The sequence below is a fragment of the Aquila chrysaetos genome, chromosome 15 (assembly GCF_900496995.4).
Source record: "Aquila chrysaetos chrysaetos chromosome 15, bAquChr1.4, whole genome shotgun sequence".
In the NCBI taxonomy this organism is placed as follows: Eukaryota; Metazoa; Chordata; class Aves; order Accipitriformes; family Accipitridae; genus Aquila; species Aquila chrysaetos.
In genome coordinates, this window is record NC_044018.1 from 11,889,604 (window position 1) to 11,912,691 (window position 23,088).

The 23,088-nt window shown below is 43.2% G+C and overlaps 1 protein-coding gene across 1 annotated transcript; it reads left to right on the plus strand.

Moving 5' to 3' along the window:
• Positions 1-5,278: 5,278 nt before the first annotated feature.
• On the plus strand, positions 5,279-10,698 carry RDH14 (retinol dehydrogenase 14). The gene is made up of 2 exons (XM_030037420.1): positions 5,279-5,703; positions 9,141-10,698. The coding sequence occupies exons 1-2, from the start codon at positions 5,326-5,328 to the stop codon at positions 9,756-9,758; spliced, it is 996 nt and encodes a 331-aa protein (XP_029893280.1). The 5' UTR covers positions 5,279-5,325; the 3' UTR covers positions 9,759-10,698.
• The last annotated feature ends 12,390 nt before the right edge of the window (positions 10,699-23,088 follow it).

The window sequence follows — 23,088 nt, forward strand, 5'->3', positions numbered from 1 at the left end:
AAGGCTAATGGGATCCTTGATCCCTGTGGGACTCCAGAGGTGAGCTTCTTGTGCCTGACGGGGTAAGCATGTAAATCAGTGAATAAATTGGAAACCGAATCATCTGGTCTATTATGTTTACCTTTATTTCCAATCAACCATCCACCTCCAGCAAAAGTGAAACCTACTGGCCAGGACATAGTTAGGAGCTTCCAGTTCTTACATCTTTTTTGATCTATACACACATAGTACTAGAGGACTACTTCTTGCAGTGTCATTCCTGACAGCACTAAGGTATGTGTGAAGAGAAGTAAAGAGTTCCCATATTAAATTTACATAGTAGAATTTACATGCTTAGTTACGGAATTCAAATTGACATTAAAGTCCAGAAGTTGATGTTAAGGTCCACAATCACTTCTCCTAAGTTAGTTGAGCAAAACACCCTTAGATGTTTGTTTAGATTATACACTGCTTTTTAATTGTCAGGCAACTGTCCCAGGCTTGATGGCTGCTGCTTTGTATATCCAGCTGGCAGCACGTTGGGTGAGTGGAGCCTCATTCGTTCATGCAAGTGCCGTCCGGACTAATCTGGGTGTTTGGGGAGACTCAGGCCTGCCAAGTAGTCTCTGCCCATTAAAATTATTGTCTTCTGCTCCAAGGCACGGCTTGGCTACTGGAGCAAATAATAATTTTCAAGAAAATTCTCTGAAATGGGATAGGAGCTGAGGGAAAGGGTTTTCTATTTTTGTAGACATAAACCAGAATTGTCTCTTAATAGCGTTCCAATCCACAAAACAAAACAAGCAAACAACAACAACAAAACCCAACAAAAAATGTCTTGCTTCTCATGCTCACGAGGACACCATGAGTTTATGCCCTAGCACCTCATAACCCGAAGCCAGTCACAGTTACAACAGATAACATTTTCAGTAGGGGAATAGAGAGGAGTCCTATGGTTCTGGACTGTCCTGTCTCTCAGCCTGTTTATAACACTGGAAGACCAACTCATGAAAGAGAAACTGTCATCCCAGCCAAAACCTGGAAGAGGATTAATGGTAACACAGATTGAATTCTGTGTTGAAACAGAGCCTTGTCAGGCAAAGCCAGTCCTTGTTCTCTTAGCTTCCAAGCTAGTGCACCACATCACAGGGAAGAGTCTAGGTAAGACAAATGGGAATGTCTCCTACTGCTACCAGTCCCCATGGACAAAAATACTGGAAATAAGATCCTGAAGGTGACTTTGCTTTTTTTTTTTTTTTTTTTTTTTTTTTACGGGAGAACATATCCTCAGAGTGCATTGGATGCCTCTCACCAGCTACCAAGACATGATAAACCCATGTTCCTCAGTTCCTTTGCACCTCCAAAGCATCCTTTCAGTTTCCAGGCTAGCATGTCATGCATAGTGAAACAACCATCTGGAGGAAACAAAATAGTTCAGATGAAGATTTGGAGATGGTCATCATCGCATGCATTCCAACATGTGTCCTCCTGTGTTCCTGGACTGTGATCTGTTCTAAGGACTCTGGAATCAGAGGGCTCCTACATGCTGAGGAGGATCTTCAGGTACGCTCCCTTGGGCTCCTCTGCCAATGGCATGCAATATTGCTAAAGAGAACACACCCATCTCCTTGAGTTGGGTAAAGAAAGCAGTGAAGCAGGTCAATGTCTTAGGAGAAAAAGTAATTTTCAGTTACCCTGCTCAGTAGTATCTGGGACCAACAACATCTGAATACATATGTCATCCCTGCCTAGATGAGCAGCTTCTGATCTCTGTCACCCATGAGCTCCTGTGCACATGCTCCTTGCACTGAAGGCTGGATTGACCATCGATCAACCCAGGCAGGATCCTTGAGGCAGTGCCCTCTAACACATTCACAGTCATCTGAAGTAGTAGGTATATCAGAGATGACAGCCAGAGTCCCTGCTGCCAGATGCTGAATAGCAGATTCTTTACCCCCCACCAGAAAAAATTCTTACAGGATGAAGCTGTTCCTCTAACAGGGCATTTTCTAGTTCTCTTATTCTGGCATCTCATTGGCAACCACTGTCCCTTTCTCATGGTCCTTGGCTGCAAGGTTATTAGGCAGCAGAGGTGGGCATGGCTCTAACACCTCCCAGAGATGTGACTTACTATGAGCAGAGCATATGGAAGAACACCTCAAACTGGTTACGGCTCTTACATCGGGTTAAGGATGCCCAAAGCCATCTCTATCACAAGCAGATGCAATGGTGTGGCCTGGTTAAAATACCCTTTGGAGTAGCCATGAGTCTCACAATGGAGTGAAGAGCCAAGAATGAAGAGTGAAAGAGTTTTCTGTGGTGAAGACAAAGACAGAAGAGGTCTCTCAGCGAATCCAGCGTGTTTAGATGTGGTAGCTATACAGCCCTTAAACTGCCTGAGAAGTGTGACAGACAGACAGAGGAGAGATGGTAAGGATACCTCCAAAAAAACCTGACACATTTCTTTAGCTATAACATGAGCTGAAGCATCAGAACAGACTGCAGCAATGTGAACAGACTGTGGGTAGCATCAACATGTGACAGTTAAGAGGAGGTTACTATTGCAAATTGTTATTGTCTCCAGACCAGCCACAAGAAACCTGACAGAAGGGTCATGGGTTTCCTCTTGGGTTTCTTACTCATTTCCCCAAACGTGCTAGGCCTTGACTCAAGACAGACATGCTTATTATCAGCCAAGCTTGTTTCTAGTGTCCCCCACAGACTGTTGTCTCCCTGGACTCTACCTGCCTGCATGCTGGCCTATAGTCCTGATCCTGAACTTCTCTTAATCCATGTTGTTCTATCCTCATTGTCCCTATCTTATTGCTAAATCTGCACTGAACCCTATTAGTGCCTTTTTTTTCTTCTTTTTTTTTTTTTTTTTTTTTTTTGGTGAAACACCTTTTTTTAACTTACATTGCTCTTGGACAAAAGTCAGTTACCTTTTAATTGTCTCTCGGTACATTTTTACTAGCAACTCTCCCAGGGCTAGGATGAAAAGGATTTTGAATAAGTGAACTTCAGTGGCCACTCCTGACTCCCTGGATGGGTTCACGTTGCCTTGGTTCATCAAGGTCTAGGATTAGTAAAGGGGGAGATCTGGAGACATGACATGAAGATGATGGCTGAAAACAAGTTTTGGGTTAAGGATTCAAAACTAAGTTGGCAGGTCTGAGGGGCTGTTGTGGTTTAACCCCAGACAGCAACTAAGTACCATGCAGCTGCTTGCTCACTTCCCCTCCTACCGAGTGGGATAAGGTAGAGAATCGGGAGGGAAAAAAAGTGAAACTCATGGGTTGAGATAAGAACAGTTTAGTAGGACAGAAAGGAAGAAAATAATAATGATGATAATAATAATAATAAAATAGTTGGAATATACAAAACAAGTGACGCACAATGCAGTTGCTCACCACTTGCCGACCGATGCCCAGTTAGTTCCCGAGCAGCGATCCACCCCTGCCCAGCCAACTCCCCTCAGTTTATATACTGGACATGATGTCACATGGTATGGAATATCCCTTTGGCCAGTTTGGGTCAGCTGCCCTGGCTGTGTCCCCTCCCAACTTCGTGTGCTCCTCAAGCCTTCTTGCTGGCTGGGCATGAGAAGCTGAAAAATTCTTGACTTAGTCTAAACACTACTTAGCAACAACTGAAAACATCAGTGTGTTATCAACATTATGCTCATACAAAATCCAAAACATAACACTATACCAGCTACTAGAAAGAAAATTAACTCTATCCCAGCCGATACCAGGACAGGGGCCCAAGGGTCTCAGTGCCAACAACTGGAGATAGCCAGTCTGGGTGCGAGGTACCAGACAAACCAGCTATTCAAGGGACCCCCGTTATGTGCATAAGTGAACCACTAGCACACTTCAAACTGGACAACAGGAAGAGACCAGCATCTGGGAAAACCCAGTGTCTCAGCTGGTGCCTGGGTCTCTGGGTATAGATATCGGACGGACTTAGGGTGCATGCTAGTATTTGAGAGACCAGTGAATGTAAGCGTGTGAGGTGAGTGAGTGGATGTATGCATATGTTCTGCAAGCAGCCTCCGTTCCACTAGACTGGGATGGGACAGACCGCCTCGGTCCTGAAGTCCACTAAATGTGGTTACCTCAAACAGGCTACCTCTAAGCTAATATTACTCAGCTGAAGTTGGTCCTCAAAGCAAGAGTTCAGCAGGTCTGACTGTCAGCTCACTGGTATGTTTAGACTCCAGAGTAGCTGTCAGAGCAGACATGCCATAATGACTTTTGTAACACTCCCCCCCCCCCCCCCCATCCCGTCACTTCTGCTTGCAGCACGCAGGCAGGTTATCAAGACACGCTTGGCCATGTACTAACATCTCTGGTAGACTCAAACACACAATCCAACTTGATCCAGAGCCACAGAACCTGCTGAAATACCTAAGAAAGAAATCTGGTTGCGAAGGCAGCATGGGGGTAGGTCTCGGCACGCCGCTCTGACACGCTCTCTCGCTCCACTTACACCAGCACCCTCAACTTTCCCAGAACATTTCATCGGCACAAAGGCCAGCTGGCATGGGAAAGTCCACGTGCACGCTAACTCTCCAGAACACGACGTCTGCTTCCAAACTGCCTAGCAGGAGCTCACGAGCTGTGGGAGAGCCCTAACGAGCCCCCAGCCTTGGGCCAAAACTCTGCCGCGGGCGGCTGTCGCGGTGTAAGAGCAGGGATGTTGTGCCCCCGTGCTGGCAGCCTTCCCGGCACCGCCTCACCTCCCGCTCCAGCCTCTGCGACTCGAGCTGAAGACCCAAGGCAGACGCAACTGAGCGTGGCTTTTGCAGAAGCATTTAATCAGCCATGAGACTCAAAGACTGGGAATGAAATGCTACAGGTGCCCTTAAGATCTATTTTCTCTGTTGATGGAGTCTTCTCTGCGAGATTGGTAAATGTTAATAAAACATTTTGGCAAAATCTCTACTGGCAAACTAAACGCTGCCGGGAAAGGCTCTTGGGGCCTAGGACTCGCCCATCTCTGCCATCAAGCTGTTACCGCTGCCTTCTAATTCTAGAACTGTTAGAGCGGTCCCTGGTTTGGTTTTGGCCCGGGCCAGCTCTCTCCCTGTCGCTGCCCATCCGCCCTTCGGGAGTCAGCGCGGGACGAAAACCAAGAGCCAGCCTGGACGTTTCGGGGTTTACGAGGCCGTTCCGCGCCAGTTCGCCTCAGGGCCAAGCGGCGGTACGTTTAAATTACATTCAGAGGACTACAATCCCCACAGAGCCCTGCGGCGCGCCTGGCCAATACTAACGCACCCCGGCGGCGGGCGGGCGGCGAGGCGGGGGCGGCCACTTCGGGCGGAGCGCCGCTCGGCCCAGCGGGATGGCCGCGGCCGCGGTGGCGGCGGCGCTGGCGCTGGGCGGGGGGCTCGTCCTGGCCGCCTGGCGCTGGCTGCGGGGCGAGGCCCGGGCCGCGGCCGGGGCCGGGGCCGGGGCCGGGGCCTCCATGCGGGGCAAGACGGTGATCATCACGGGCGCCAACAGCGGGCTGGGCCGGGCGGCGGCGGCCGAGCTGCTGCGGATGCGGGCCCGCGTCATCATGGGCTGCCGCGACCGGGCGCGGGCCGAGCGGGCGGCCCGCGAGATCCGGGCCGAGCTGGGCGAGCGGGCCGAGGGCGAGGGCGGCGGCGAGCTGGTGGTCCGCGAGCTGGACCTGGCCTCGCTCCGCTCCGTCCGCGCCTTCTGCCACCGCGTCCTCCAGGTACGGCGGCGGGGCGCGGGGCCCGTGGGGCCTGCCGGAGCCCGTGGGGCCTGCCGGGGCCCGTGGGGCCTGCCGGCTCCCGCGGGGTCGCCGGCAGGGACCGGGCAGCCTTAGCCTGTCCCCGGGAGGGGACGCGGGGTGCCTGAGGTGGTGGGCGGGTGCTGACGGGGCGGCGGCGTCCTCGGGGCTCCGCTGCCTGCTGCCGCCGTCCGATCTGGGGGTACGGGATGGTGCGGAGCTCCCCGCGGGGCTCGGGAGGAGGGCGGGAGTAAGTTGGCCACGATTTTAAATTGGCACCTCGAAGCGTAAGTGTCGTACTAGCTAGGGCTGTTACAGTAGTCCCAGCTGTTCTAGTACCGCTTTATTCTGAAAAGGAAGCACCTGTTCCTGTGTGACATCAATTGTTTGCTTTCCTTTCCCTCTCTCCGACTCTACAGTAACCTGCCTTTGTTATTTTACATCAGTGTTAGAGCTCAGCCTTCTCTCCAAAGGAATGAAAGTTGACATGAGTGTGCTGCTCACAGCTCCAGCCACCCTTCTGCCACCTCCTCAGCCTGCCCCCCCCCCCCCCCGCCTTTTTAAATTTCTTGCCCGCTGCTAGCTGAGTTTAGTAGACAAACATCTTTAAAGTTTCTGCAGATTTCCTGAAAACCTGAGTTTAAGGAGAACGGGGGCATCCAGTTGATTTGCCTGACAGAAATGCCACTAGATGAGTTCAGCTGCGTTATTAGACACCAGCGAGCAGAGGGAGGCACCACTGGAGGCGTTATTCCATTCCCATGAACACCGTCAGTTGGGACTCTCATCTTGCCACTCAAGCCATGAGTGGGTTTGGAAGTCGTGGGAAGCCAGGCTTAATAAGTTCTGCTGCTGCTCAGAGCAGAGCTCGTGAAGTACTTGAAAGATGCTCGGATGCTGTTGTGAGAGGGGAAAAAAACAGAGAAGGACTTTAGCACATTAAATCTCAGATGACTTATTCCAAACGTTTAAGTTTTAGAAAAGCTAAGTCCTAAGTTCTCTAGTGGGGCTCTCTGTAGTTACGTACATTCATACATACAAATCCAGTGGTAAGGTCTAAGCTTGCTTCAGTGTTTTGGGAAAATATGCGTATACAAAATGATATGCAGAGTAAACACCAGAAAGAAACATACTGCCTAAATTTTTACAATTATAGCTTTTATAGTACAAAATATCCCCAAACGTAAATTTATTAGCCTCTCTTTATTGGTAAATCCAGTACAATTGACTTTAAGTGTGAAGAGGGTGGAGAAAAAGAGTGCGTCTATCTGCAGAGTGCTGCCGACACCTGCGTTCTAACTTCCATTTTCAAAATAATTCTAAAAGCAGCTGAATGACAAGGGATGTGAGTTCAAGTAGTACTTTCAAAAGCTGTTCCATCCACGTTCATGTTGTCTTCTCTAACCTGTGACTTCTTTTTTGGAGCCATTTGTTTGGGGTGTTTTTTGTGTGTTTTATTTGAGATGAAAACTTAAGTATCGGCAGGATGGGGAAACAATGCACTCCCACCGCCTAACTCAGTTTATGGGATTTTCCATTTCCAGAACTGCAAGGGATTACATCTTTCACTCCTTAGCCTCACTGCAAAAAGTAAAAGATTTAGACATGTTGGAGGGCTCCATGGAAAAATGGAAGCGAGCTCAGAAGCTGCAAAGAATAGCATTGCCTGTCAAAACAATGTTTTGTGCTTTCTGTTGCATTTGGTCATAGCTGCCTGCTTGGCACTGATTGCATTACTCTAGATTATTATTCTATTTAGGAGTCTCAAAAAAATAGCACAAGTAGAGGTCTTGCTTCTTGAAGTGTTAAGTCTTGCAAAATAAATCCTCCAGTCAGATGCTACAGAAAGCTTCTAAAGCAATGTTTTTCTCTAGAGAAGAAACGAGTACCACTGCAGCGAGCAGTACTTCTTCAGTCCTGTCCTTGTTCAGTGATAGTAACCATTATGTTCCTTTGGGTGAAGAGGAGAAGCGAGTTTGATGCTCTTTGGATCATGCCTCAGGGACCCAATTATATGACACGCTGAGCAACCAAGTCTCATGGAAATCAGTCTGAAGTTAAAGTACTTGATGTTTTGTGTGATTGGATGCCAGCATCATTAAGTGAATGCCAAGTGCAGATTTGGGTTTTGCTCTCTTTGTATCTTTGCTGCTAGTGGCAGTCAAATAAAAGGCAAATAGTATAAGATTAATGCTGAGGTTCTCTTTATTTTTATCATCAAAATGACCCCAAATGATCTCAGCTTGCCTTACAGTCCGTGCATGGGGTTTAAAGAATTAGCAGCAAAGAAAACTCATGCTGCTTTTTCTATAGAGTAAATAATTTTGCTTCTGATTCTTGCAAGCATAAATTTCCTATGATCCTTTCACAGTCTTTTGTCAGAGGTGGGTGAAAGTGCTGAATTCAGAGCTTATTTAGGCAGCTTACATTAATGTGTATTTTTTGAAAAAGTTACTGGTTTGGGTGAATTGGAGAGCTCTTAGTTTTTGAGTGGGTGCTGAAACATGAAGTATATGATGTATTATACGTATGTTTAAACTGTCCATACCACTCTGTTAATGAACTATGTTTCCTGATTCTGTAACATAGCTCTTTGAGTCTCTGTTTTCTCCTGACCTGAACTGGAATACTGATCCATCATCAATAGCACGTCCTGAGCACGTCATAAAAATTTCAAGCCATGGTCCTGTAGACATGCCTGAGTTCTTGAGTGCACATATTAGACCCCAATTGTTGTATGAAGCCTGCTCAATTTAGGATCATGACTGTTACTTTTCTATAATGAATTCTGCTCTATAGTTGTCACCAAGCTGCACAGTGAAGTGTAGCGATTTTAAAATAAGATGGTGTTTAAAATCAAGAGAACATTGTTTTGCAAAGTTTTCATGACATCTCCCCAGTGAGGTAATGGGTCTACAGTTTGACACTTTTTCTTCAACCATGAGGTTAGTTCTGTAAGCTAGCTCTTTTTGTTGCATGTTTGCACATCTTTTGCACAGTAGAGCCCTTGCCTATGGGTGAGGTTTGCCATAAATTAACGTGTCTGCTTTTGCAGTGCAATAAAGAGGTTACTTTTTAGAGGAAAACAAAACTCATCACAAAGGTAAATTATCACTGAATCGCTATAGAAAAAGCTGCTCCTGGAGAAGCAGATGATAATGTTCTCTGCCTGCATTAAAAGTAGATACAGACCTGCTCTCGTGTACCTGCATCCTACTGGGGTCAGGTACTAAGTTTAGTGGTAGATCAACTTAACGGGTTTTTTTCAGCAATGCTTTAAGAGAATATCAGGAAGTTAGAGTTCAGAAGACTAGGAATGAAATTATTTTTAACAAGGGCCAATGAGAAATATTAAGCATAATAGTATGTTTTGTATGACAATGATAAAACTGAATTATTTTTTTCTTTCCTGTTTAAAGGAAGAGCCAAGGCTGGATGTTCTGATAAATAATGCAGGCATATTCCAGTGTCCATACATGAAGACAGAGGATGGTTTTGAGATGCAATTTGGTGTAAACCACTTGGGTCACTTCTTGCTCACCAACCTTCTTCTGGGCCTCCTCAAAAATTCTGCTCCCAGTAGGATTGTGGTAGTATCCTCAAAGCTTTACAAATATGGAGAGATCAACTTTGAAGACTTGAACAGTGAAATAAGTTACAATAAAAGCTTTTGTTACAGTCGGAGTAAACTGGCTAACATATTATTTGCAAGGGAGCTAGCCCGTCGATTAGAAGGGACAGGAGTCACTGTCAATTCACTTCATCCTGGGATTGTCAGAACAAATCTAGGCAGATACGTGAATATTCCTTTGCTGGCAAAACCCCTGTTCAACTTGGTGTCATGGGCTTTCTTCAAAACACCTCTGGAAGGAGCCCAGACTTCTATTTATTTGGCTTCTTCTCCTGATGTCGAAGGCGTGTCAGGAAAATATTTTGGGGACTGCAAAGAGGAGGAACTCCTGCCCAAAGCCATGGATGATTTGGTTGCAAGAAAGTTGTGGGATATCAGTGAAGTGATGGTTGGCTTATTGAAATAAGTGCCAGGGGGTATCTGCAAATAGAATGCAGATAACTATGCAACACATATTTGCAAGAGTGTGATTCTCACTTTAAGTGCTGTGGGAATACAGATTACTCTGCTCAATAGGTATTAAATAGAGGAGTGATTTATGCTGGAACTCTGTTTTGAAATAAAGGACAATCTTTATTTAATAGACGCAGGCATTCAAAACAAGTCTGAAATAGAGTTTGAGGGTGTGAATATAATTTCTGGTTAAATCTGCTTGGAAACTCATGTTTTACAAATAAAAATTGAACAACTGTGTTTTGCAATATATATGCATATTTGTCATGTTCCACTATTTGTAGTTGGGCTGGACAATGCAGGGTACTGATGGTGAAACACTTCTCCTGTAAAAAGGTTTTGAAAATAGATCCTAATAATAATAATAATAGGATTGTTGTCTTTTTTTAAGCCATCACAATGAAAAATGGAATAAACAGTTTTACCGGTATCTTACACTGTAATCATTTAGGCCTCTGAGTGCTATTCAAAGACTTGTTGTCAGCCCCATGGTTCAGTGAACAAAACTGTTGAGTCGTATACAGTTTAGCTGTGAAGCACAAAGTCAACTTTTTTGAGTGATGTCGCTGCTATTCGATGAGTATATACACTTGGTTGTGCAAGCTGTATTTTTAATTTCATGTGTGCTGAACTTGCTATTTATTGATACGCAGACACCTTGGGTTTCATTAAAAACATAGTTGATGGATGTATTATGGTCTTGATAGGGCTTTGCATGTCACGAATTGTGTGCACACGAAGTTCACGAGACACTGCCCAGATTAGACGGAAGAGAATGCTTTTCAGTGTGTGTTTGGCTTGACTGATGGCACTTTAACTCAGTAATGAGATTAGATAAGTCTGTCTAATACAGCTTACTGAATATTCTTTAATAAAAATCTTTTTAAAAAAGACAGAGCGTTCATTCTTTCGCTGTGGAAGATATATCGGAAACCAGCGGTCTTGACACGGTAGCCTTGTTTCAAACCAGAAGATTCACCTGTATTGGTTTAGGGACCCTGTCACGTAGGGTTGGTAGGAATAAAATGGGCTCCAAATAACTACATGGGTATTACGTGAGATGTGCTGATTTATTTTTTTTAATTCATATAACTAATGGGTTCATATTGACATTTATGACTTCTTGTTTTGCTCTACTGTAATAAAATATTCTAGCAGTTAAGATATATAGAATAAATATGGAAGAATGATTTAGAGTGATCTATCTTAAGAAATATTACTCAAGGGAAGGAGTATCAACAATAACTGATGTATTCAGTAGAACCTTATTATCTACTTCTAAATAGGTATTAGTTCTGCACTTCAGGTAGCAACCAGCCAAATTTCTGAGCTTCTTTCTCTGACTGTTTACTCAGACTCTCAGCATATTTTAACTTTTGCACAGTGGCGTAGACCTGATCTAGCCTTGCCCTTCACCAGCAAAATTGTGTTCTGGGTGAGTGACTTGGGTGGGGACGGAAGGTGGCATTCCAGAAAATCACAAGGCAAGCTACAAAACAGAACAGGTTTTTGAGATCTTGTAACATGTTGAGTTTTGCACTGCTCACTGTAAGGCAAGGTGTAGAGATGGGTGTGTTGTTAAAGCATACTCTGAGCATCGAACAAAGTTCTCTAAGTAATGCCAGAGGGAGGTGTGTAACATGCTAGGAGAAGTTCTGCTTTGATCTTCAGTGTTGCATTTCACATTCTCATTCCAAATACTTGCAAATAGCTGCACGCAGCACCTTTAAACAGCTAGCTAAAGAATTAAAAGTTCATTAACTTCTCTGTAAAGAGAGAGAGAGAGAAGCTGAACCAAACTCAGGTTTGTGTTTTCAATACTGCTGTAGCAATACTAAAGGAACACTACTGTATTGTTTCAGTGCTGAAACACGTCTATACCTGTTGCAAGGAAAGCCTTGGATGCAAAGGTGGAGAATGGAGATGGCTAGTCTGAAAATACTGTGGTAAAGAACTGCACTGAAACTGGCTGAAGAGCAGAGAAATGTATAATTTTTCAGACTGAATGACCAACATAGGGTGTGCACTTGCCTTCAGAACAGCAAAGGTGGATTTGTACTGAAATAAGAGGTGTGGAAGAAGTCCCAGTCGTGGTATGGCTGCGTAACGTGTAATGCTTCATACATCTACTACGTGCTTGGTTTTATTTTCTTTTGAAACATCCTGGAAATAAGAGCCATTGTCAGAAAGGGATTACATTCCTGCAATCATAACTAAATTGCAGCCCTCGTTCCAGAGTAGGAGAGTGATCACGTGATAACCTTAATGGAATATTAATGAATTAATATTGCCTGAAAACAATTTGAAAGGGTGGATTGTTAGGAACTTACCAAAAGGTAAGCTTTTTTCAACATCTGAAATAAGTAAAATTTTTCACTTTCGAGGTTGAATGTAATTTAGCCTCTGTGGACCAGAAAGCTTTGATTACTCTCTTGAGACTGTTGTTAATGTTTGTTTATGTGATGCTTTTGTTATTCTAGTAGCATCTAGGAACTGGAGACCTCATAGGTCAACCAGTCTTGCAAAATGTAAGTGCAAAACCAAAGAAGAGCCCTTATTTTAACAAGCAGTAATGCTGACTCAGTCTAGGTTAGAACCATGCATTTTGGCTAAGGAAGTATCTCTACTCTACTCTACTCTACTCTACTCTACTCTGCAGTACCTTAGTAAGCTCAGATTATATTTGTATGTTTTGAGGACTGCCTGCTGAATGTCGCCTGTTGGAGCTGGTAGAGGATGCTCATAAGAGGAGACCAGCACCTTCACACTTCACCCCAGTGTAACAGCGTCTCCAGAAAGATGTGGCAAGCTCTGTATATTACTACTGTATAAACATTTTATATCAAGAGCATGCAGCCAAAACCGGGATCGATTCCAGATGCCTCCTTCCACCATCACCACCATATGACCACCACCACCCTCAAATTAAACTTATTTCCCATGAAGAATTAAACTTTTTAAAAATGAGGGTGAAAGAGGCAGTGACCAGGGATAGCATGTAAAGCCAATGGAAATGCAGCTTTCATTGGCAGGTACAGACACTGATCACATTGCTGGCAAGTACATTACAGATATGCAAGGAAGCCACAGCTGAGGTTAAGATCTTGTCGAAGTCTGTCATAAACGTAAATGTTACGAGGCAACTCTTTCCAAAGCCAAAATGTACTTTCAGCTATCTTGCATAAATTGTTAGAATTTCAGCGTTTGATTTTGGGTCCACCAGCAACGTTGGGCCAGCGCTCAGCACTTGTGCCCTGGCGATTTAAAAACTGGCTGGGATGTGTACAGGGCACAGTGACTCCTGAGAATGTAGCCCCTGCCCTTTTGCCTTTCACGGGGGGAATGCCTCTGCCCTGCCATAGCCAAGAGGCGGAGGGCCACCGCAGCAATTAACTTTGGCTATTTGCAAACTTTCCCTGCTGGAGCCTTCGGCCAGTCTCAGCAATGAGTGAAAATGCTTCTAAGTGGTCCCATCTCTCAATGGTCGCATTTTGTACGGCAACAACATTGCAGACTAACTGTACTCTAAAAGGGTTATTTTAAAATTGGTGCATGAGAGTGTGTGCGTGCAGACGTGTGTGCAGGTGCAATTTAATCCCTCATTTTAAAAGACGGACGGGACGAGCTGTCAACGACGTGCGGAGGAGCTGAGGGGAGAGGAGAGCGGGTTCTTAGCACGGGAGTGTCACCGGCCGCCTGCGCTGCTTTGGTACGTGGTGAGACATTGGGCTTGGGGCAGATCTGTCGGGCTTGAGCTCAGCGTTGAGCTCAGCTGCTTAAAGTTGCATCCAGGCAGACATACCCACCGCCTGCTTCTGCAGCTGGAGAGCGCACAGGCACGGCCGAGGGGAGGAAACCTCTCCGTGTAATGGTCGAGAGAAACAGGCTTCTAGTGTCTTAAGGGGAGTATTTTTTAACTGCTTCAGTACAATTTATTCATCTTTGGCTATGGTGCTTTTCAAAGTGCCCTGTAACCAACTTCCCTCATGGATAGACCAAGGGTTTAAGAAAGAAATAATTTCCTTTTTTTAAAATTTATTTCTTTCTTTTGATTCTCAGTCCCAGGCCCTAGCTATAAGCCAGTCCTCCCTGCACACATGTAGCTATTATAGCTGAGGTTTCTGCAAGTGAACTAAATTGCAGTTGCATGTATTTATTTTATATGCCCCATCTGTTTCAGTCAAGGGAGACCTATGTACTTTTTAAAAAAAATACTCTGAATCTGTCACCAATTTACCTTCCTTACCTTGCCACAAAGGCCAACATCTATCCCCAGGCAAAGGGACAACGCTGCTCTTTCAGTTACTACAGTCAATACAGCAGGCAAGCTTATAAACCCAGCGGGGGTTCTCCAGTAAAAATTCTCCATCTTAATGAGATAAATGATCAGTTTTTCCATGATGCAATAAAACCAGAAATATTTAAACTCTCCTCTCTTTCTTCAGTGGTTGCCTGGTTTGCCTAAGCTTCCTACTAAGTGAATGCTTCACAGGCTTCAAAGCCTGAGCCCTGTGAATGTGCAGTGTGATTATGCTTTTGCTGAAAAATGTGGATAATTCCCACTTCAAGCAGACTTAATTTCTTTCCACCTAAGGCTATAAAGAAAATAAACAACTTGCAAGAGTCATACAAATAATTTTAAAATGGGAGGCCTGTTCCCTTTTTCACATAACTTTTTCCAAACTAATCACTTAGAGAGTAATTGACTTGCAAAACGATCCGGGAGGCCTCCACAGTTGAATTGCTATTTTTGATCTGTCCCAGAACAGTGCTGCTATTTCTCATAACAGAAAATGACGACCTCCCTCTAGACTTTTTACTTAGCGCTTTAGCTACCACTAGCAGCCTCACACCTGTCGTGACTGGATTCGGATCAGAGAAATTAATTTGAATATTTAATTAATTCCAAATGTCCAATGTAACGTGGAGAAAGGAGTGCTTTCCTAATTGCTCTTTGGGGGGGAAGGCTGGCACACTGACCTCCTAGCAAGGTTGATAGCCCTTTCTTTCTACATTTAAGAATGATCACTTCTTTTCAGGTAATTTGAAAGAAACTTAATCTGGTTAGGGAAAGGAACAAACTGCTTATTTGTCGTGAAAGATTCAGGAGGGTGTCACATGCTTGAAATCTATAATAATTACTTTAGCAAGGTACCGAGCATTTCTCACTGTCTGCTTCATGGCCAAAGCAAGCAGTCTGAAATCGTGATCCCACTAAAAGTGTTGGGAGTCAGACACCGAAATATTTTTGCTGATCTTGATCTCCTGGCTTTAGGTTTGGGCAGTAGGACTATTACAGCCAGTTGGATGATGATTCTTTCAGGCTTGATGAATGAGGCTTTATGCAGTTCTGTGTATGTGTGGCATTTTTAAAAACATACTTCACAAGTTACGGGGGTGGGGTGGTAGCGGTGGTAGTGGTGTTATGTGTATATTAAATATCCTGCAACATTCTCCAGAAATGTGTGTGTTTTTTCCCCAAAGAACTGTCAGCCCATCTCTGCAGTCGTTGAGATGTTTGTCAGTTTGCCACCTGGACTGCAGTTCGGTGATGAGTGATGTTATTTCAGTTTATCTAAGTAAGTCCTTTTGCAACCTTCCCCAACAGTAGGTCAGTGTCCTGGGTCCTCCTAAGTCATTGCATGACCATCCACTCTCCGAATCCCATCTGCCCTTGAGACAAGCAATGTCAGGGTCTTTCTAGATGCTTCAAGAAAGGGGTCACGAACAGGATCTGCAAAAAGACAAGTGACACGCCTGGAGGCGCAGAACCTACATGCACTACAACAAGTAGGTTTGGTATCATTTTATATACACATTTACAGACAGGAACACCTTCTCCAGTGTATATGGATAGGTATTTTAGACTTCAGCCTGCCCCGAAGGCCTGCGTATACAGTACTGTAGATGTAGCCCAAGTATAAAACATAGCAGACTGAAAAGTGCTTCAGTACCACCCATTTGCTATTCTGAAGGGCCGAGATCCTACAGGTCCAGTTGAAGTCACTGGTAGTTCTAGTTGTTTGACACTTCACCTGGCTTTGAAAACACTTGGGAGGAGGAAGAGACCAGAGCATCATTTTCCTTATATTCAGTCTCCCTTCCTGCAAATCTTCAGAGGTCTAAATGTGTCTCAGACGCATCTCTGCAGATACTGAAAAAATTGTAAGCCTGCTTTATGGAGGTATTTGTCCATAAAATTTTGCTGTAAGTGGAAAATTTCAAAAATCATAATTTCTCATTTTATACAGTAGCCAGATGATATTATGAACTAATTGTATCAGAAGCACAGCTAAGACTGGGGTCCTGGGACGTTACAACAGAATAAGACCTAATGAGCTGTCATCTGTAGATGCAAGAGAGGCAACCTGAAAACTCAAAAGGAATAATTAAAAAGCTTCAATGACAGTTATTTTGTTTCTGTTTCTGAGGTGGTTTTTTTTGTTTGTTTCATTCTTGATACTTGCTTTTTAAAAAAAAAAAAAAACTGCAGAAAATGTGAAAACAGCCATGTTTCAACAAAGCGGCACAGTTCTTCACTGTGGAAAACCCATAAAATGACAGGAAATGGCTTAATGTGGTAGGTGTTCATTTTTAAGGGTTCTGTTGACAGAAGTTGATGAGTGAAAATATTGTATTTCATTTTTGCCTTTTGTGCAGTAAATAGCATGGAATTTTGATGCTGCCTAGAGGGACAGCTTTGTACTGTGGTGGTCTAAACTGGGATTTTTCATTAATGTAACCAATCAGAGTAGGTGGGGGGTTTTTTCTGGTTTTGTGTTGGGTTTTTTTTAAGAAAAAAGCTGAAGTCAAAGAGAAGACCAAGAAAAAGCACCACGAAGTTTATCTTTTACTCATCTGGAAGAGTTTATTTTAAACACGGAACATTGTTTGCTGCTGTGGAAATGAAAGTGAGAGAGTTGCAGCTTTCTTCTGATGCCATCTGGCAGATGATTTACTTGCGTATGGTATTCACTAATCCAAATAACCCTGTGTGTGGTAGCATTGTCTCTTTACTGATCATGCAGCTGAGTTGGCTGAACCTTAGATGGCTCACACAAGGCTATCAACAGCACAGTACAATAGGCTGTTTAAAATTAGAACAGAATTAAGGAAAGGGATATGCCAAATTCATCATGCCTTTACCTTTATTAAGCATTTTGCTTACCCGGACTAAGCTTGATGTTTCCTTTTCATTCTCTTCATGGTTTTATTCACTCCAGTCCTACTTGGGCTTTAGCCCATTGAATTCAACACTTATATGTAGTCTCAAAGCTCAGATGGGACCAGAGCACTGGGCATCCATCCCTAGGTTGAAATCCTTGCCCTGATGATAACTGTTTGCTCCTGCAAGGTCCCTTCCCAACCTCATGAAACTTGTAGTCCTGCTGGGAAGTAAGGCTGCTTCAGCAGGACAGCTGTATGCTGTAACCAGTAGCTTTGTGGTTAAGGAACTCTCCCAGTTCCTAACCTGAGCCAAAATTGTCTCCAGATCAGGATATTCCCATTTATCAGGCAAAAGATCTAGCTGCTACATTATTATATTAATGTTAGGCTGCCTCCTCTTGCTGTAATGGGAAAGAAAGAGCCTTGAGTGCTTATTTTGGGAAGCAAAATAATTAGAGGATTATGCCTTGAGGAGCAGATCCCAAGCTATGAGTAGATGGAGTGACTCACTCATATCTTTGTATTTAAATTCTAGAGAGGGGTTGGTATTCTGATGCTCTTCTATGCTCAAGACAGTGTAATGGCTCTCTTCTCAATGTGTGGGCTTTTTGAGTGATTTTTCCACAGTGCCTAACTCTGTGTGCCTAATAGGTCTGTTATTTTGGCTTCAAATTCCACTCTGAGGTCTAAAGATCTAAAATTTGAGTATTGACTGTGCCTTATTTGTAGCCACTTCTGGTTTTTAATTGGATCTGGCCTTGATAGGTAACTTCAAAAACTTAATGCTTCAAAAAGTTCAATTTGGAATTGTCTGACTTTTTGATTTTAAGGACAGTTGAACAGTTTTGAAAGTGCTGATTTTCTTCAGAGATAGGTCAATATAATTCATATGTAAAATTAAAATATATACAGTGTGGATAATTTTGTAGCAGAGATTGGGAAGGAATTGAGAGCTCAGCTCTTTTCCTGCAGAGCAGCTGACACTTTGAACTCACGGGTTGCATCTGTATTGCTAAGCATTTAATGCCAGGACCTGTTTTCTAAACCACAGGCTGAATGGGATAGTGGGGCAATATTCATGTTACCATATCCTATTCTATCCCAGAAGAGGCACGGTACATCCAAACTGCTTGCTAGGAGTGGTCTTGGCTCATGCTGACTCCTGAATGATGCAAAGAGTTGTTTCGAAAAGCATTAGCTGGCCAGAGCCAAAACTGTGCCAGGAACTGCCCTAACTATTAAATGGCGCAGATGATCGAATTTCAGTGCCTGGGCTGGCGCCCTGTCACTTCTTAATTAAGTGGAATAAGCACAGCCAAAAAATGCCCCCTTCCTCCCTCAAGTGTTAACAGAATAGATGTGATTTTTCAATTTACTTCCATGACATTCAGAGATCGTTCTGGAAAACTGAAGCATATTTTCTTTTACTAATTTTATAGCACTAAAATTCCACTGACTTTGCTGCAATTTCTATTGACTGACCCTGTAAACACATGGTGAATTGGTATTGTTATTAATATCACCGTGTCATCATGCTTTATTCATTTCCAATTTTATAACTATAGTCTGATCTCTTGGAATTCTGTCTGCTAACATAGCACTGGACTATGGAAATCTTATTTTATCAAAACGTGTTATTCTTGGACTAGAATTCACAGTTACACAGTTGCACTTTATAGATCCATCGATTTTTTAAAGCCAGAAAAGACCCTTAGATTATTTAGTCTGACTTCCTGAATGACACAAGCCATTTAATTTAACCCAGTTAGCCTTGCATCAAGTCCAGCAATTTGTGTTTGGCTAAGGTTTATCTTCTAGAAAGACGTCCAGTCTAGATCTGAAGCCATCGGTAGTTGGAGAATCCATCACTTCCTTTGGCAGTGCAGTCCAATGGTTATCACCCTCACTCTTAAAAATGCGTGTTTTGATTCTTGCCTGGATTTGTCTGGCTTTCACTTCTAGCTATCACCTCTCATTATGCCTTCTTTTGTGAGATGAGAGTGCTGCTGTTACTGCTCAGTATTTTCTCCCTGTGTTGATACTTGCACATTGTAATCACTGAAATCATCGCTAGATGTTTTTATTAAACTCAACAGACTGAACCCCTTTAATCTCTTACTGCAAGGCCCTTTTCCAAGGTTTCTGATAATTTCTGTGGTTCTCCTCCACATCCTATCCAATTTTTTACCTCTTCTGTGAAATGAGGAAGCAAGAACTGGATGTAATACTCCAGCATGAGTCCATTTGTAGGCAATCCTAGTATTTCTCAATGCTTTTCCTCTGTTGCTCTAAGGCAGTTGCTAATTTAAATGTGTCTGGGGCTGCTCCCTGGCACTGAGGCCAGCTGGAATATCACAGTCTGCATCTGTACTCTTGAATGCTCTTTATCTTCCATGACAGGGTGTCTGCATCCGAACTACTTTTCGGGACTGCTTCCCGTCAATTCCTGACACTTCGGCTGTTGTTGGGAATTATCTGGGAAAATGCTGGCAGAGGCCAAAATCATGCCAAGGACGAAAATAACCGCAAGGACTAATGCCTAGGAACATTTCCTGGCCCTTTTTAGTTCAGTAGTGTAGTCTAAGAGTTTTTAGTTATGCTCAAAGCATCACTGAAAGTTTTAGCTTCAGTGAAAGTATTAAAAAAAGACATGTTTCTCTTATTTGCTTTAAGAACCTAAGAGTCTGGTATGTGGGCTCAACTGGTCACCTTGGTTAGGTGAAGACATAGTCAAGTTAGAGATAAGCATCTCCTGATTTTCATTCACTCCATTTCTCTTAGATGCTTATTTTTGAACAGATTCTCTGTCTGGTAGGATTTCTTACTCCCCACCTCACTACTGATGATAAAGGGTACTTGGAGGATTAAGAACCCAAGTCTAACTTTTCATGACAAGACTTAGGTGGAATAACTCCTACTCTGCTTCACTTTTGTGCGATGACTCCTACTCCTATGGAGATGACTCCTATCCATGGCACTTACGCATCTAAATCACAGAAGTATTTTTTTGTAAAAATATTACCCATAGGTATAATATATTTGCATGGATATGATAAACAGACTTTTAATTTTCTCTGACTTCTACTGTAGGAATTGAACATGAAATAAAACCACCTACCCTGAGTTTTCAAAATTCAAACACTGGTTTTGACCCTCCTTTTAATGTGCTTCCTATGATACAGCAACACAAGAAATAATCAACAGATCCTACATTTGCTGGTCCCAAGACTAACCTGTGTCTTCATGGTGTAGATGTTTTGCTGATCAAGACTCTTTGCTCCCACCTCCTTCCTCCCAGAAAAGGTTATGAGGAGCACTGAGTAAGGAGGATTGTTTGTGCCCATGTCCTTAAACCTCAGACAGGATGGGTGTGTTAATTATTTTCTCTTCCAATCTAAAACAATAAAAACACTTGAAATATGCTGAAGGGTTTCACCATTTTAGTGGTGTCAGTTCCCAACCTCAGAGCTCCCGGAATAGTTTCAAAAGATCCCGTTGTTCTGGTGTCTGAAATGGAAAAAACCTGCTACATCTCTTTTCTTACTTACGGGAGGTTAAGATCAGATGCAGCAAAATATTTTCAGTATACACCTAAGTCCATTTTCATTAGTAAACTCCTTGCCTATATGTTCGAGCATAGCTAGTTTGCTTTGTAGGGGTATTTGCATCAAAGGTATATCTTGGACTTTTAATTTGTCACTGTTTTGTTTGTATTCAGTCACGCTAATTTGGAGGTGTTATACTAAAGGAGTGTATTTAAAATGGTGCAGACCCCGTGGCAACAGTACTAAGTGATGAGCAAAATCATAACTTCGTCTCACTGATTGTCCACCCTGGCTCATTTTCAGCATGTACCTTGACTGTTTTGAATCTAAATTCTTCCTCCGTGCCGTGAGGTGGGGTTAGCTGTCTCCAGACAGGATGGGTGGACAAGACTTGGAAGCTGACTGATGCAGTCTTCCAACATTATTCCAGCAAGTTGTGCATCCTTAAATGTTTCTGCTTGTTCCCATTCTGCATCTTAGAGTTTATAGCTACAGTTAATGCTGTAAAATCACACTGTCTACATCCAGTCTAGGGAGAGCTAGTCTGCACTATTTGGTCGAGACCAAGGCTGACCTTTTTACTCAACACTGTAGACATGCTTTTTGAAATACAGTTTGCATTAATGTCTTGTCAAATGGAGGCTGTAGACAACATAAAGGGCTTTCATTCGTGCCCGCATCTGGTTAGGTAAGAGCTATGGGTGGTTCTTGCAACTGATCTTCACCTTCTCCAAGAGACAGGTGCTTGTGAAGCAAGGAGCACTGAGCACAGCATATTCAACTTGTGAATATGAGACTCATATTCAGAGACTGTCACCGGTTTCGGCTGTAGACTGGGCTGTGAATTGTGGTGGTTTGGGACCAAATTCCTGCTCTGTTCAGCTGTCCTTGGTACAAGACAGTAACTCTTCAGGAAGAGCGGAAGGGATGGCAGGTATAAGAACTGTTTCAGTCACCCGAGGTAGATCTACCAGCAAACATGAATAGGAGCCTTGAGTTTCTTCTCACTTATAAACCAGCTTTAATATTAACTTGTGTGAACATAGAAAAAGTGTAAATTGCTATTCTTACCTCAAAAATCACCTGTGTTCAGGAATAATTTGAAATGGTAGCTGATTTGGAGTGAGCCAGAGCAAAGCCTGTTGCAGACATACAGGAGGGATTCATTATTACTTTCATTAGGTTTTATTATCATCGCCTTCAGTGACACATACAGTGTTTCTTTCATCACCGTGTAAGGGGGTTCAACATTACAACAGCAGTCTAATATTTCTCAGCACCTGCCCATCTGGCTAGCCTTTGTTCTCTAAAGTTTGTTCTGCCACTGTTGATTTTAGATTGGCACTTTTGCAGCTGATCAAAGTGGTGAGATTACTTAAGACAAGGACTTCCTGGGCAAATATATCACCGTTGGTCTAGTTTGGCTCTACAGAGCCCTGGCAATGAAAGGCCTCTGGGCAGACTGGGCTAGCAAAAATGAATGTGCATGGAGACATTTATGATGCCGCTCTGTTATTTTTAATGCACTGTACATTCAACATTTTCTTGCCTTTATAGTGGAAGATCATTTAGATGTTTCTTTGAAGACTAATTTAGGAATGTTGGCAAAGGCCAGTTAGTGTAACATGTGCAATTTATTATGTTAACAATGTCTGATGAAACAACAAATATGAATAATCCTGCCGAGTACAGAGAAAACAAATGCACTCTTTTTATGCTGTAGTTTGATCTGATCTTGGTAGACTACAGTTATATTTTGAAACAAAATATGCATGGCAAACTGTTTTCATAAGACTCTAATAAAAGTCTTTTTCTTTCTAATTTTTAGTTTTTCCTCTCTCTCAATCTTCCCTTTGTTTTGTTCAAATAAAAAAAAATAGAAAACATGTATTTTACCATCTGTAAAAAAACTAAATTCTCCTCAGCTGCTGCTGTTAAAATGCTGGAACTCCATTCCAGTAGGTTCCTGTTCACCCTATGCACAGTAAATAATATAGCATGGAAAACAGTCCAAAATCCAATGTAACTTACAGAGATATTAATAAACCATGCTTTCTTTTTTGGTAGGGAAACCGAGCAGCTAAGCAAGTTGGAGCTTCATTGCCTGAAGATGATGAAATAGCATAAAGCAGGGCACGGTCAATAGTCAGGCAGTTAATATAGTGAGAAATCCATTTACATTGTTGACTCAGTAATTTATTGCTGTGCTATTGATTTGATCTCTGCCAAGAGAGAGCTAAGAGCTTGGTCACAGCTTTGTTGAATGCGTTGTAAGGGCTTGTGTAGAATGACTGGAAGAAAATGGTAATGGGCAGGTCATGGTTGGGCTGGTTTGGGAAAAGCCTGGGAATTTCTGACTGTAAAGGTCAGACTCCTCCTCTTTGTTCGTCAACTCCTCCAAATTGTGCCAGGCTTACTCCAATGGATTGAATGTACTTCACTGATAGACCCCATATGCCCATGCGGCATCCCGCTAGGCAGGCCACTGTGTACCCTTAGAGCATCATAAATTGACTTCCATCTGCCTTAGAGAAATACTTTCTCAAGTTTCAGTCTTTCTGCTTAACACTT